This window comes from Aquarana catesbeiana, linkage group LG13, assembly GCF_042186555.1.
Source record: "Aquarana catesbeiana isolate 2022-GZ linkage group LG13, ASM4218655v1, whole genome shotgun sequence".
Lineage (NCBI taxonomy): Eukaryota > Metazoa > Chordata > Amphibia > Anura > Ranidae > Aquarana > Aquarana catesbeiana.
The window spans coordinates 170,935,340-170,952,182 of NC_133336.1; the positions used below are offsets into that span (position 1 = coordinate 170,935,340).

Consider the following 16,843-nt stretch of genomic DNA (forward strand, 5'->3'; position numbering starts at 1 on the left):
ATTGCGCATTAGAGATTTTATTTTTGCTTTACTTTTTTACTTTAGTAGTATACAGTACATTTTATATTAAATTGCAGTAAACATTTTGTCAAAATAAATAGGTTCATATGTTGCTTGAGTTATTTTACATTACAGAAGTAATTATTTGTGAATCATGTCTGATCCATTGGTTAAATTAATTAAAGAATAACTTTGGTTATTTGTATAAAAATTAAAAGTTAGCAGCTGTAAAAACACACTTAGGATCCAGTGTGGTCACTCACTCGGGCCAGTTCTTTGCCGGTCTTCAGATCCCTGGTACTGCCATCTCACTTGTGGAAAGCCAGTTTTGGCTTCTTACTGGCTCACAGCCAGATCCCCACTGTGCATGTGAGAGCCACGCTACGGTTTCTGAATGGACCCACAGCCTTCTGGGACCTGTGATGTAGGAAGGGAGGGGATGGGGGGGGGGGAATTTTGGAGTGGAAGCAGATACCTGTCATAAATAGGTACCCACTTACAGAAAAAAAAAACATCCAAATGTTATGGGGGGAAGGTGGAAGTTCATTTTTTTTATGACGTTCTTCCTTAGAGTGGTTCTAAAGGCAGAAGATTTTTTTATCATCTATGCATTAAGATAAAAAAACCTTCTGTGTGCAGCAGCCCCCCTCAGCCCCCTTATACTTACCTGAGCCCCACCTCGATCCAGCGATGTTGCAGAGATACTCAGCTGTTCGGGACTCTCTCTCCTGATTGGCTGAGAAACACAGCAGGCGCCCCCTGTTGTCAATCAAAGTCAGTGAGCCAATGAGAACAGAGATGGGGCAGGGCCGAGCTGCTTGCTGTGGGGGCACTCGGCAGAGCGATGGCGAGGGACCTGAGAAGAGAAGGATCTGGGCTAATTTGTGTAAAACCAACTGCATAGAGCAGGTAAGTATAAAAAACAAAAAAAACATGATATACTTACCTACTCTGTGCAGTTGGTTTTGCACAAATCAACCCAGATCCTCCTCTTCTCGAGTCCCTCGCCATCGCTCCTGGCCCCTACCGAGTGCCCCCACAGCAAGCAGCTCAGCTTTGCCCCATCTCTCTCCTCATTTCAATCAGAGAATGAAGACAAGGGAGCATGTACTTACAAATGTGGGAGTAACTTGGTAAGGGGGTCAGAAGGACCCCTTTTATAAAATTACATAACTAACAAGAGGGTTTTCAAACGGTACTAAAGTCTTGTTTTTTTTTTGTTTAAAAAAAAACAAACAAACATGTTAGACAAAAAAAAAAAAGACTTTAGTACCCCTTTAAATCGCTCTTGTCAGTTATGTAATTTTATAAAAGGGGTCCTTCTGATCCCTTACTAAGTTACTCTGACGTTTGGAAATACATGCTCCCTGATCTTCATTCTCTGATTGAAAATCAGAGAGTGAACAAATCAGTCAGCCTTGTCTCTTTAAATATATTATCATTATTATTATTGTTATTATACAGGATTTATAAAGTGCCAACAGTTTACGCAGTGCTTGCTGCATATATATATATATATATATATATATATATATATATATATATATATATATATATATATATACCAGCAAAGCCATTACCCAGCCACTAAGCTCCACACATCTTCAGGCAGGTGAAGAAGTTCATATAGGAGACTTTACCACAGTCCATATCAGGAACTCTAGCAACCAAACCCCCACCTAAATCCGAGAAGGCGGAACTTAATTTTTTAGTTGACGTTCCGCCTTGAAGTGGTTCTAAGGGCAGAATTTTTTTATCTTCTATGCATTTATCTTCTATGCAGCAGCCCCCCTCAGCCCCCCCCCCCCAATACTTACCTGAGCCCCAGGTTCAGCTTTCAGCGCTCTCACACTTTGAATGACAATTACTCAGTCATGCAACACTGCACCCAAATGAAATTTGTGTCCTTTTTTTCACACAAATAGAGCTTTCTTTTGGTGGTCTTTACAGTAATCACTAGTGGGTTTTTTATTTTTTGTGCTATAAATAAAAAAAGACTGAAAATTTGGTGAAAAAATGCATTTTTCTTTGTTTCTGTCATAAAATTTTGCAAATTAGTAAATTTTCTTCATAAATTTTGGCCAAAATGTATACGACTACATATCTTTGGTAAAAATAACCCTTATTAGTGTATATTATTTAGTTTTTGTGAAAGTTATAGAGTCTACAAGCTATGGTGCAAATCATTGAAAATTGATCACACCTGATCACACCTGATGTACTGAAGACCTATCTCATTTCTTGAGACACTAACAAGCCAGGAAAGTACAAATACCCACAAAATGACCCCATTTTGGAAAGCAGACAACTCAACGTATAATCTATGAGGCATAATGAGTCTTTTGAACTGTTTATTTTTTTCCAGAAGTTTTTGGAAAATGTGGAAAAAAAATGAAAATGCTTTTTTTCCACAAAGTTGTCAATTTTTAAGATATTTCCAACACATAGCATGTACATAGCAAAAATGACACCCCAAAAATACATTCTGCTACTCCTCCTGAGTATGGCGATACCACATGTGTGAGACTTTTACACAGCCTGGCCACATACAGAGGCCCACCAGGGAAGTAGCACCTTCAGGCGTTCTACAAGCATAAACTACACATCTCATTTCTCAACCACCTATTACAGTTTTGAAGGCCCTGGAGCCCCAGGACAATGGAAACGCCCACAAAATGACCCCATTTTGGAAAGCAGACACCCCAACATATAATCAATGAGGCATAATGAGTCTTTTGAACTGTTAATTTTTCTCCAGAAGTTTTTGGAAAATGTGGAAAAAAAATGAAGACGCATTTTTTTTCCACAAAGTTGTCAATTTTTAAGATATTTCCAACACATAGCATGTACATAGCAAAAATGACACTCCTAAATACACTCTGCTACTCCTTCTGAGTATGGCAATACCACATTTGTGAGACTTTTACACAGCCTGGCCACATACAGAGGCCCACCAGTGAAGTAGCATCTTCAGGCGTTCTACAAACATAAATTACACATCTAATTTCCTGACAACCTATTATTTTTGAAGGCCCTTATATTTCTAACACATAGCATTTACATACCAAAAATTACACTCCAAAATAAATTCTATTGAGGGAAAGGGTAAAAATAAGTATTACCTGTGGTTTTAGTAGTGTTCCCAGAGGAGAGAATTGGTGAAGGCAGCAGGCAGCAGGCAGGGATGTGCTTAGCAACAATAGTAATTATCCAGACAGCAGGCAGGAATATTGTCTATAGTCAGCACAAGGATATCGTCAGCACAGCCAAAGCATTTGTCCATAGAAATTGTCCAGGCAGAGACAGCCAACACAGCCATATTATTGGTCCTGGTACACCGTTACCCTCCCTGCACTCATTATTGTACCGCTCTCGAGCCCTTCGTAAACATACTGTCTCTTTCTACAGCTAATTATTTCCATAGTCCAGGTAGCAGGCAGAGGTGTGGTCAGTTTATGCTATAGGCAGGGGGGTGGCGGCAGTAAGTCAGCAGCAGGCTGAGGGCCGCAATCAGGTAAGACCTGTGCACAGGGGCACAGGGGTAGAGGCTTCGACCCATGCAAATCTCTATGAAGTCTCCGGACTTCAGACCCTAATCCGGAAATTCGGAAACCCGGAGACAACAAAAAAAAATCGTTTTCTCCAGCTGGAAAAACATTTCTGGAGCCCCTCACATGTGAGACCCCTGTGTCCTACAGTAGCAGGGCAACAGATTAGTCCAAGCGGTAGGCAAAAGCATAGTCCATAAAACAGGCCAGGGTCAGATGACGTGCAAGCAGTCCAAGTGGTGGGCAGAAGCGTAGTTGGTAAAACAGGCCAGGGTCAGTTCAAATGTAAGCAGTCCAAATGGTTGGCAGAGGCATAGTCAAAAAACAGGCCAGGGTCAGTTTATGTAGAAGGCAGTGGCATGGTTATTTGAGGAAACATGGGAAATTGTCAGCACAGATGATGAAAATGGGGAAATGGTTAAGAATATGGGCTAATATTTTAGGGATGTGTGATATAGTCTGAAGCATTCACCAATGCAAAGGCCGAGTTCAAGGGGACACTGGGGACACTGGGGACAATGGTAGCTGGTATCTTTTCTAAATCCTTTACTGCTGCATACTCGACATCTTTTTTGGCATCTTCGGCCTGCCTCAGATGGTGGAACGTGGTCTGGGAAGTGGCGTTCATGAAGTCGGTTAACAGCATCAGAGCAAAGGTTTTCCAGGGGGGGGGGGGGTCTTTGATGGTAGATGAGGAACGTGACAACTTCTTCAATGAATTTTAGGAAGTGGGCAGGGCTTTCTGTGAATTTGGTGTAAAGTATGTAAGCATTATAAATGGCCAAATGAATTAAATAGAGTGCTACTTTCTTGTACCAGAAGCGGGACCTCCTTATTGCTAAATAGGGCTGAAGCATTTGGTCGTTGAAATCCACACCTCCCCATGTACAGCTTGTAATCTTGTACACATTTTGGCTTTACAATAGGACCTCGTCTTCTCTGAACTTCAACTGTAGTGTTGTCATGGATGGTGGACATCATGTACACATTCCTGTTATCCTTCCACCTCAAGGCCAGCACTTCGTTGCATCTCAAAGTTGCCGTCATATGACAGTGGGCGGGCAGCAACAGGTTAAACAAAAAAAAACAAGTCTTTAGTAACACTTTAAATTCCTCTTGTCAGTTATGTAATTTTATAAAAGGGGTCCTTACCAAGTTACTCCCACATTTGGAATGACATGCTCCCTGGTCTTCATTCTCTGATTAAAAATCAGAGAGTGAGCAAATCAGTCAGCTATGTCTCTTTAAATATATTATCAAAATTATCATTATTATTATTATTATACAAGATTTATATAGGACCAACAGTTTATGCAGTGCTTGGCTGCATATATATATATATATATATATATATATATATATATATATATATATATATATATATACAGTCAGGTCCATAAATATTGGGACATCGACACAATTCTAATCTTTTTTGCTCTATACACCCCCACAATGGATTTGAAATGAAACTAACAAGATGTGTTTTAACTGCAGACTTTCAGCTTTAATTTGAGGGTATTTACATCCAAATCAGATGAACAGTGTAGGAATTACAACAGTTTGTATATGTGCCTCCCACTTTTTAAGGGACCAAAAATAATGGGACAGATTAACAATCATCCATCAAACTTCACTTTTTAATACTTGGTTGCAAATCCTTTGCAGTCAATTACAGCCTGAAGTCTGGAATGCACAGACATCACCAGAGGCTGGGTTTCATCCCTGGGGATGCTCTGCCAGGCCTCTACTGCAACTGTCTTCAGTTCCTGCTTGTTCTTGGGGCATTTTCCCTTCAGTTTTGTCTTCAGCAATTGAAATGCATGCTCAATCGGATTCAGGTCAGGTGATTGACTTGGTCATTGCATAAAATTCCACTTCTTTCCCTTAAAAAACTCTCTGGTGGCTTTCGCAGTATGCTTCGGGTCATTGTCCATCTGCACTGTGAAGCGCCGTCCAATGAGTTCTGAAGCATTTTGCTGAATATGAGCAGATAATATTGCCCGAAACACTTCAGAATTCATCCTGCTGCTTTTGCCAGTAGTCACATCATCAGTAAATACAAGAGAACCAGTTCCATTGGCAGCCATACATGCCCATGCCATGACACTACCACCACTATGCTTCACTGATGAGGTGGTATGCTTTGGAACATGAGCAGTTCCTTTCCTTCTCCATACTCTTCTCTTCCCATCACTCTGGTACAAGTTGATCTTGGTCTCATCTGTCCATAGGATGTTGTTCCAGAACTGTGAAGGCTTTTTTAAATGTTGTTTGGCAAACTCTAATCTGGCCTTCCTGTTTTTGAGGCTCACCAGGGAAAGGATTCTTCTGTCATCCGCCACAGTTGTTTTCCATGGTCTTCCGGGTTTTTTGGTGTTGCTGAGCTCACCGGTGCGTTCTTTCTTTTTAAGGATGTTCCAAACAGTTGATTTGGCCACACCTAATGTTTTTGCTACCTCTCTGATGGGTTTGTTTTGTTTTTTCAGCCTAATTATGGCTTGCTTCACTGATAGTGACAGCTCCTTGGATCTCATATTGAGAGTTGACAGCAACAGATTCCAAATGCAAAAAGCACACTTGAAATGAACTCTTGACTTTTTAGCTGCTCCTTGTACATGGGATAATGAGGGAATAACACACACCTGTTCATGAAACAGCTGAGCAGCCAATTGTCCCATTACTTTTAGTCCCTTAAAAAGTGGGAGGTACATATACAAACTGTTGTAATTCCTACACCGTTCACCTGATTTTGATGTAAATACCCTCAAATTAAAGCTGAAATTCTGCAGTTCTGCAGTTGTTAGTTTCATTTTAAATCCATTGTGGTGGTCAAAAAGATTAGAATTATGTCAATGTTCCAATATTTATGGACCTGACGGTATATATATATATCAGCAAAGCCATTAACCAGCCACTAAGCACCACATATTTTCAGGTGAAGAAGTCCATATAGGAGACTTTACCACAGTCCATATTAGAAACTCTAGCAACCAAACCCTCACCCCCAATGTAAAGGGATTTCTTGACATGACAAGAATGTAGAAGGCCTCCGTGTATTATATTATTATTATCTTCTTTTTTCATGCTTTTGTGGATGTGAGAGAAGCCATTTTGTAACTATTTTTTTTCTCTCTTTCTAAAGTTGAAGCTGAGTTCATGTTTTTTTTTGTTTTTTTCTTGGAGTCCTTCACAAGGAGACTTAGAGAGTTTTATCTTAAATTATCTTAGGTCATAAATTAAGGGACCAGCTTTGGCCTGGAGGCTAATGTTATGTTAAAGATAAGGTTACATCCAAGATCTGAGATATCACTGAACAGAAAGACATTTATTTTTTTTCTTAACTGAAATAAGGAAAGAGACGTATTTAAACAGTGTTTAAAGAGTACCTTGTATAATCAAGTACAAGTACTCATATTAGAAATAAGTTATATGGTATTGTTATTACACGAGCATATGTGGGCGCACAGCGCGGTGATCGTGGGTGTGGTGTGTCAGTCTGGAATCTAGTTCCAGACTAACACGATGGTGACTAGTGAAAGGCTGTCTCCCAGGGACAACTCATAATTTTTCCTTTTTGGAATTCTTGTTGTATATTATGGACAACTTCACAGTACTCTGTCTAGGTACATGAGTCTCTGTCCAATTACTATAATGGTTGGTGGGCTTTAATGCCTTAACTCCCTCTATCTTTGGTCTCTAGTACTGGGTCACCACCTATGGTATCATCGTGCCCTTGCCTTTGGAATTACTTAATTCTGCTTCATTTTGCTAGCAGATCTGGCCAGTTCTACCTACTCATATACAGACTATGGTGAACCATTCCTTGTGGGGATGGTACTTTTGAAGATCTTAATCTGGATATCTATATTTATTTCCCTGCAAGACAGTGAGATCCGTTCTCTATTGCTATCTGTAAAACCTTGAATGTGTCCTGAAGAAGCGGTGAAAAAACGGTGAAACGCGTTGATGCACAAGGGCTCACTGTATACATTTTGTATCATTATACATGATTTTTAATTCTTTGAATGCTCTATTCATGCTATGTATTTTTCAATAAACATTGTTATTTTTCTATATTTTGGTATTGTTCCTTATGCCTTTAAAGTCTGACCTAGGTTTACTGTCTATACTGTCTAAGTATCCCTTCCTTTTAGTTGTATTCCTCTAAATTACGGATGTGGCGATGTGAGTGCTTTCTCCTTTTTTCATATATATATATATATATATATATATATATATATATATATATATATATTTATATTTATATTTATATTACAATACTAATTTTAGTTTTAGTGAATGGCCTAGTTTTGGGATATGTTTAAACAGGAAATGCATTAGAGAAAAATATTTGCCTTAATTGCAGTCTTGGTCAAATTACCAAGTTCTATGCACGGGACAAAAAATTGTCTGTGTGTTTTAAGAAGTTGGATGTGCAGATACGTTGTTTGAGAAGAAGTTGTAAGTGTGAATATTCACACTTGGTTGTTTTGTATTTTGCTAAGCCTTTTAAAGCTGTTTATTGCCTATTGAATGGTTATTTAGTTTTACTTTGAGATTTTAAAACCAAAGGTTTAGGTTATAGTCTCACCCTTTGATTTATTCACATTATTGAAATGAATACTTATATCCAGGGTTATCACCAAGTATATTTTGATATTATTTTGCACTGATTTTTAGTAAATAAATATATATATTTTTAGACTATATTTGTTCATATCTTCTTTGAGTTGTTTTGTTGATTTGTGGAAACACATGGCAATGTCTTCAATTTTTAGATTGGGTTTTAGATTTAGGTTTTAATATTTCAGTACAAACATCTGTCAACATGTTGGCTATCATTTTTCTACTGATTGTGACTCAATGGAGTTTTTTCAAGAATAAAGGTTGTATGGATTTTTTGGAACTGATCTTTTAGCACTTCTATCTTCTCTTTATGTGAACCTCTGAAGTTGGGTGTGTCTTGTTGGAACTATTCCCCTACCTCATTTTGTTCAGTTCGACCTTGATCCATTTTACAAGATCCACTACCAAACTGCATTTGAAGAAGCCAGACATCGGATCCAGTGCCTCTAGTTTATTTTATTGCCTCTTTAAATGACTGACAGTGCAGTAACATGTAAATAGTTATGTCATTTCCCTAATAAGTAATAGCTAGTTCCTTGCAACCTTACATAACGACCACAACAGGAGGTCAAACAAATTGGCAGTAGAAGGAATTTTCAGATATTCGTTTTAACTATATTTATTGGGTGTAGATCTGGCATTGCCAGAAAATACAACAAATTATATATTTCCCATCATCTTGCTTTACAATTGCTAGGGCCAAATCAGTAATACATTAAGTCACCTGTGTTTTGTTTTTGTTTTTCCGTCTGTATTTGAAGCTAATTAAATTTTCAGGTCACAGTGGTGTAGTGGATAGCACTTTCACCTAGCAGTAAGAAGGGTTGCTGGTTCAAATCCCAATCATGACACTACCTGCCTGGAGTTTGCATGTTCTCCCTGTGCCTGCGTGGGTTTCCTCCGGGTACTCCGGTTTCCTCCAACACTCCAAAGACATGCTGGTAGGTTAATTGGATCCTGTCTAAATTCTCCCTAGTATGTATGAATGTGAGTTAGGGACCTTAGAGTGTAAGATCCTTGAGGGTAGGGACTGATGTGAATGTACAATGTAAAATGTAAAGCGCTGCGTAAATTGATGGCGCTATATAAGTACCTGAAACAAAAATAAAACACAGATACATGAAAAGTATGTGCAAAGTTCTGAAAACATGTACAAAGTGTGCAAAGACTTATGCCCTGTACACACGATAGGATTTTCCGATGGAAAATGTGTGATAGGACCTTGTTGTCGGAAATTCCGACCGTGTGTGGGCTCCATCACACATTTTCCATAGGAATTTCCGACACACAAAGTTTGAGAGCAGGCTATAAAATTTTCCCACAACAAAATCCGATCGGTTAAATTCCGATCGTGTGTAGACAAATCCGACGGACAAAGTGCCACGCATGCTCAGAATAAATTAAGAGATGAAAGCTATTGGCTACTGCCCCATTTATAGTCCTGACGTACGTGTTTTACCTCACCGCGCTCGGAACGATTGGATTTTCCGACAACTTTGTGTGACCGTGTGTATGCAAGACAGGTTTGAGCCAACATCCATTGGAAAAAATCCATGGATTTTGTTGTCGGAATGTCCGATCAATGTCTGACCGTGTGTACAGGGCAATACAATTCATGTTCTTCAGAAGAACCTACAACTACTAGGAAAGTTGCTATAGAGAAGAGCCTTTGCACTCTGTGCACAACAGTGGTCTCTCTGCAAGGGTCTAAGCCCTCCTCCTCCTCCTGCAGAGTCAAACCTATTCTATAGATCTGCAATCAACAAAACTCAGTTGTTTTGCTGACCTCTGAATCAGCATTGGGCATATCAGACCTCGGCAGGAAGACCACCATTTCCATGCAGAGACTAAGAGTCTCTCTACCGCATTCTATCAGGTGACTGCACATATTTTGTTTTGATGCACTTGGAATGTATTTAGGCCATTTAAACTGAGTGTTCAGTTTGTATTAAAATGCAGGGATGGCAGTCTGAACTCTTTCTAAAGGATGAAATTTTATGGTTGGGTAAGTTACCTTGGGTTCACTTATCACCGTCAGTTGGTGGTACAATATTAAGCTCCCTGTTAAGTTCCAATTTAATGTATGGTTATGAGTATAAGAAACATGGTATTAAAGTTTGGTGACACTTCTACAGCTTCTGATGAAGCTCTGCACCTTAGCGCTTCTTAGACTATTATTGACAGTCAGGTATATCCCTTTTTGTACTTTTATAGCAGAAATATGTAATGCGTGCATATGTCATGTATAAGTGGTAAATATGGCTTACATCATGCATACTGTATGTAAAATACTATAATATAAATAATATGAATGTGCGAACAGAAATAATATGAAGTATAAACCTCTTCTAAGATAAACTCACCAGCTTTTACCCAAGAAGACACTGAAAGATAAAAAATAAAAAGAGTGTTTAGAATATGGTATTTTAAGTATCTCAACATTTAAACATTTTTCCTTTCTGCAGATAAACCACTGCTTTGATGGAAGTGTGCAGGATTGGTGAAAAAGGCAATTTGCCAGAAATTTAAAAAGTCCAGGTACAGCACACATTCCTAATGGTATAAAAGTAGAAAGAGATAGCTGCACGCCTCACCCAGCCCAAGTGATTAGCATGTAAAATCAGCCTCACTGTATAGTTAGTAGTAGTTAGTCACATTCAAATGAAGATGTTTAATAATGTTGGAAACATTGACAAATCTGTGAAGTGTTGTCAAATCACTATGGTAAAGATATTAAAGTCCAACCAAGGAAAGTGTCAAAGCCATGTCAAGTCGTTATTGCTGTTTGTGTTACAGTTGTGCTGACAAGCAATAACAATAAATATCCACATTTTCCCTGAAGAGGTCACAGAAAAATAAAATTGACCCTTAGCTACTGCATTGGCAAATAAAGAAAATCTTTTTGACTGAAGTTGAGCTTAAAGATGCACTGTATGTTGGTGACAGGTGGTGTTTAAGGCCCATGTGGCATATAAACAAGCTGAGTTGTCCTTGTGGATATAAATGATGGGGCAGGTACCCAAAACACACACTTGAACTGAGTTAGTCTCATGTATGGCTGCTGAGAACCATAGGTATACTCCAAGTAAGACACACTTAACCAATCCTTTGAAAATCTTGCCCTCATCAAGAATACATCAGACAAACCTTTGTTCAAGGTCAAGGCCAAAGCTTTATTTGTTTCCAAACCAACATAGACCTGTTCTATATCCATGCCAATCACAGGGAGACCATGAGCATCATAACATATAATATAACATTGTCTAAACACCTGTCTTCACCACAAGCTCCAGACAGGCATTCACCAACCAAGGTTCTCGTAGGACTTAAAGCCTTAACCATTTAAAGCTAACAAGGTAAAAAAACAAAAAACAAAGCTGTAACTTGAAGTCAAGAAGGTAGGTGGGCACTTTCTTAATGGCTGGTCAGAAGTTAATGATCTCCCACACTTCTTAAAGCAGAGTTACAACTACAAACTATATATTTTTTAAACCTTTTACAAGCATTTAAAAAGGTGTTTTAACACTCAGGTCTTCTGTTTTATTTCTCCCCCGATGTCCGGTTTCATCTGTTTTATCTTGTGCTGTACATTCTGATTTTGCTTGTGGTCATGTGAAGCCCACAAGCATCCTGTTCCGGGATACGGTGCTGCTGCTGGACCAGCATACACTGCCTCGTTATCGCGCATGTGCAGTAATGCGCCGTAGCGGCGCTGTAAAGTATACAGGTTGCCATAACAACGGGCGTCGGCGTCGGAAGTGCCTGTCCCGTTGTTATGGCAACCTTGCCCTCGGCGTAGCCCACTGACTCCTGGGAAATGATGACACACATCTCCCAGGAGCAGTAGCGAGCGGAGGCGCCAAGGGAAGTGACGTCAGGAGCCGAGGTGATGAAGGAGGCAGATTTCGTGGGACCACATAGCAACAGGCATAAAAAAGGTAAGTAAAAAAAAAATGTCTTCAAATGTTTTTTTTTATTAATTTCATGCACATTAATGACATTTTTTTTTTTTTTTTTTGGGTGGAACTCCACTTTAAATTCTTTCTTGCTTTCCTACCCTTTCCTTGTGGTGCCCAATCTTTTACTTTATTTTAAGGACCTGGGCAGCCCAGGGGAGGTAAAACAATTTAACATGCATGGATGCATGAATGTACCAAGTTTATGGCAGCCAGGGCCCCTTTTCCTCATAAGGGAAACAGCAATATATTTGCAATGAGCCCATGCTTTGGCTTTGTTTCTTTCCTTGTCAAATTTGTTTATTAAAGTTTAACAAATCACAAAGATAGGTTCAAAAGCAGTGCTAGAAAGTAACATGTCAAGGTATAATAAACAACAATTGCTCCACAATTTAACTGAAAGTAGCCTATTTTGCATAGTTTGTTTTAGGATCAGTGGTGTAGATAACATTTTATAGTTTGGTCAATAGAGGCTGGAATCTAAAATGGATACTAAAGATATAATAAAGCCTCAGATAAGTAAAAAGTTACAACTAAACTAAAATATGCATCAGAAAAGAGTGATAAGGGATTATCACTGTTATAAAGCTTCTAGGAGCTTATATCTATGATTTTATGAAACCAGGTAGAGTATACATTGCTATTTTAACCTAAAGGGAAAAAAAAAAAGATAGAGAAAAGTATAATGAAAAGACAGGTAGAAGGAAAGAGAAAGAAAAAGAAAAAGGAGATGCGATAGGAAGAATCCCCAGGGCTGAGTGTGTTAATAATCATATGGCTATAGAAGAGAGAGTGTATATGTGAGTGTAATTATCAAGGCATCAACAGAGCTTCATCAAAATTTGATGGTAACTAGTGAGTCACCCAAGGGAGCCATATACTCTTAAAGTAACTTATTTTGTCTTGAGCTATAGCCTCTATTTTGGCAAGAACCATAGCTTGATTGATTCTATGCTTGGTTTCATTTAATACCAAATTGTTAGATTTCCAGGTTTTAGCTATAGTTTGTTTCACAGCTGTAGTAATCTGTTATAAAAGTTTGAATTGGCTGTGTGATAGGGCTCTTAAATCTAAAGCCAAAAATACTTTCAAAGGATCTGGAGGTATAGACACTGCAAATAAGGTTGAAAGTATAAGAAATATATCTCTCCAATACCTTTTGACTACTAGACAATTCTACCAGGTATGAAGGTGAGAGCCAAGATCACTACAGCCTCGAAAGCAGAATGAGAAGAAATTAGAGGGCAAATTTTGCAATTCTGCCAGGGACTAAGTACCAGCGCGTAAGCACTTTATAGTTAGTTTCTAAAACAATTATGTTTTGTGAAGATAATTTTGTAGTATTCCAGATCCTGTCCCATTTGGTTACTTCCAGCGAAAGACCAAGATCAGCCTCCCATTTAGCTACATACGAGGGTGGATCAGAATTAGGGATGAGCTTCGTGTTCGAGTCGAACCCATGTTCGACTCGAACATCGGCTGTTCGATCGTTCGCCGAATTGCGAACGTTATGGGCCGTTCGCGCTAAATTCGTGTGGCGCGTCACGGCCCATAATTCACTGCGGCATCGCAGTGCATTGCTGGCTGATGATTGGCCAAGCATGCACTATGACCCGCATGCTTGGCCAATCACAGCGCCGTCAGTAGAGAGAGCTGTAATTGGCCAAAGCCAGGGTGGCTTTGGCCAATTATGGCTCAGGGGATTTAGTACACACCCCACACTATATAAGGCCGCCTGCACGGCGGCCCTGTGTAGTGTGTGTTCCGGTGTGCTGAGAGATAGAGAGAGAGAGAGACAGTGTCATTTGATTTGAGTTAGATAGATTAGGCAGAACAGTCAGTCAGTTAGCTGCACTTACAGTGTATTGTGTATATATATGCATCCCAGGTGTTGCATATATATATATACACTGTATTCAGTTTAGCTAGATCCGTTCCTGTTATCTTCTATCTAGACTATTTACATTTAATGCAGTGCGTCCTGCTCACAGTGTTCAGCTAGATCCGTTCCTGCTATTTACATTTAGTGCAGTGCGTCCTGCTCACAGTGTTCAGCTAGATCCGTTCCTGTTATCTTCTAGACTATTTACATTTAGTGCAGTGCGTCCTGCTCACAGTGTTCAGCTAGATCCGTTCCTGCAATTTACATTTAGTGCAGTGCGTCCTGCTCACAGTGTTCAGCTAGATCCGTTCCTGCTATTTACATTTAGTGCAGTGCGTCCTGCTCACAGTGTTCAGCTAGATCCGTTCCTGCTATTTACATTTAGTGCAGTGCGTCCTGCTCACAGTGTTCAGCTAGATCCGTTCCTGTTATTTACATTTAGTGCAGTGCGTCCTGCTCACAGTGTTCAGCTAGATCCGTTCCTGCTATTTACATTTAGTGCAGTGCGTCCTGCTCACAGTGTTCAGCTAGATCCGTTCCTGCTATTTACATTTAGTGCAGTGCGTCCTGCTCACAGTGTTCAGCTAGATCCGTTCCTGCTATTTACATTTAGTGCAGTGCGTCCTGCTCACAGTGTTCAGCTAGATCCGTTCCTGTTATCTTCTAGACTATTTACATTTAGTGCAGTGCGTCCTGCTCACAGTGTTCAGCTAGATCCGTTCCTGCAATTTACATTTAGTGCAGTGCGTCCAGCTCACAGTGTTCAGCTAGATCCGTTCCTGCTATTTACATTTAGTGCAGTGCGTCCTGCTCACAGTGTTCAGCTAGATCCGTTCCTGCTATTTACATTTAGTGCAGTGCGTCCTGCTCACAGTGTTCAGCTAGATCCGTTCCTGTTATTTACATTTAGTGCAGTGCGTCCTGCTCACAGTGTTCAGCTAGATCCGTTCCTGCTATTTACATTTAGTGCAGTGCGTCCTGCTCACAGTGTTCAGCTAGATCCGTTCCTGCTATTTACATTTAGTGCAGTGCGTCCTGCTCACAGTGTTCAGCTAGATCCGTTCCTGCTATTTACATTTAGTGCAGTGCGTCCTGCTCACAGTGTTCAGCTAGATCCGTTCCTGTTATCTTCCTACTGACAGGCAGGCTTGTCTGGTTACAGTATATAAAGCTACCTGAAGAAAATTACAGGTGTTCTATTTGATCCTATTAGTACCACGGTCAGGCAGCTAGACTATTTACATTTAGTACAGTGCGTCCTGCTCACAGTGTTCAGCTAGATCCGTTCCTGTTATCTTCCTACTGACAGGCAGGCTTGTCTGGTTACAGTATATAAAGCTACCTGAAGAAAATTACAGGTGTTCTATTTGATCCTATTAGTACCACGGTCAGGCAGCTAGACTATTTACATTTAGTACAGTGCGTCCTGCTCACAGTGTACAGCTAGATCCGTTCCTGTTATCTTCCTACTGACAGGCAGGCTTGTCTGGTTACAGTATATAAAGCTACTTGAAGAAAATTACAGGTGTTCTATCCCAGCTTAGTGCAGCTACAGGCCATTAGTATGTCTGGAAGGCCAAGAAGGAGAGGCAGACAGTCACAAGCCAATAAGAGAGGGCAAGCAGGCTCTGTGTCTAGTGCTGGTCGTGGAGACGGTGCATCCTCATCAGCACGTGGCCATGGGACACGCTTGGCCTTTTTTTCGGCAGCTGGCCGTGTTGAGCCGCAACATGCGGAAGACTTGGTCGAGTGGATGACCAAGCCGTCCTCATCCTCCTCATCCTCTCTCACCCATGCCCAGGGTGCTTTGTCTGGCAAAGCAGCGGCCTCTTCCCTCAGCTCAATGTCATCAGTGACTCCTTCCCTAGCTCCACCATGTCCTCATGAGGATTCCCTCGAACTGTTTGACCACAGTGTTGGGTACATGCTCCAGGAGGATGCCCAGCGTTTGGAAGGCTCTGATGACGATACTGAGCTCGATGAAGGCAGTAACATGAGCACGGACAGAGGGGGTGCCCAAGAAGGACAGCAATCTGGCAGTCATGCTCCCCCTGCTGCAGCATACTGCCAGGTTTGCTCCAGTGATGAGGAGGGAGGGGATGATGAGGTCACTGACTCAACGTGGGTGCCTGATAGGAGAGAGGAGGAGGAGGAGGAGGAGGAGGAGGAGGAGGAGGAGGCGGCGGCACATCACCAACGAGGCAGGATGCCCTCCAGGGGCCAGCCTAAGGGCAGCACATTGACTGCATCACACCCCAAAGCTCCACATGTGCAGGGCGCTGCAGTCTCTGCGCGTTATTCAAAAAGTTCTTTGGTGTGGGCCTTTTTTGAGACGAGTGCATCAGATCGCACCGCTGCTATTTGCAACATATGTCTCAAGCGTATCTCGCGTGGCCAAAACATCTCCCGCTTGGGTACCACATGCTTGACCAGACATATGTTGACCTGCCATGCAGTTCGTTGGCAAGCGTATCTAAAAGACCCACACCAAAGAACAAAGAGGATCTCTCCTTGCTCCTCATCAGCTGAGATTTCCAACCCCACTAGACCTTCAGTCCTCTCTGAGACCTGCAGTGAGAGGAATGAAGGTGTAGAATTAGGTGTGTCACAGCCAAGTACTTGTGGGCAATCTGCTTTTGGTACACCGACGTCAGATTGTACCAGGCAAATTTCCCTGCCCCAGCTGCTGCACCGCCGAAAGAAGTTTGCTCCCAGCCATCCACATGCCCAGCGGTTGAATGCTAGCTTGGCAAAATTGCTAGCACTTCAACTGCTGCCTTTTCAGTTGGTAGACTCTGCCCCCTTCCGTGAGTTTGTGGAATGTGCGGTTC

At 40.9% G+C, this 16,843-nt stretch overlaps 1 protein-coding gene across 8 annotated transcripts in view; it reads right to left on the reverse strand.

Moving 5' to 3' along the window:
* LOC141117243 (Fc receptor-like protein 3) overlaps positions 1-16,843 on the reverse strand; it is a 205,229-nt gene that overhangs the window by 128,840 nt on the left and 59,546 nt on the right. For all 8 annotated transcript variants that reach the window (XM_073609982.1, XM_073609981.1, XM_073609979.1 and 5 more), the window contains exon 2: positions 10,538-10,558. In XM_073609982.1, the coding sequence (XP_073466083.1) occupies positions 10,538-10,558 (21 nt within the window). The remainder of the gene's footprint in view (positions 1-10,537; positions 10,559-16,843) is intronic.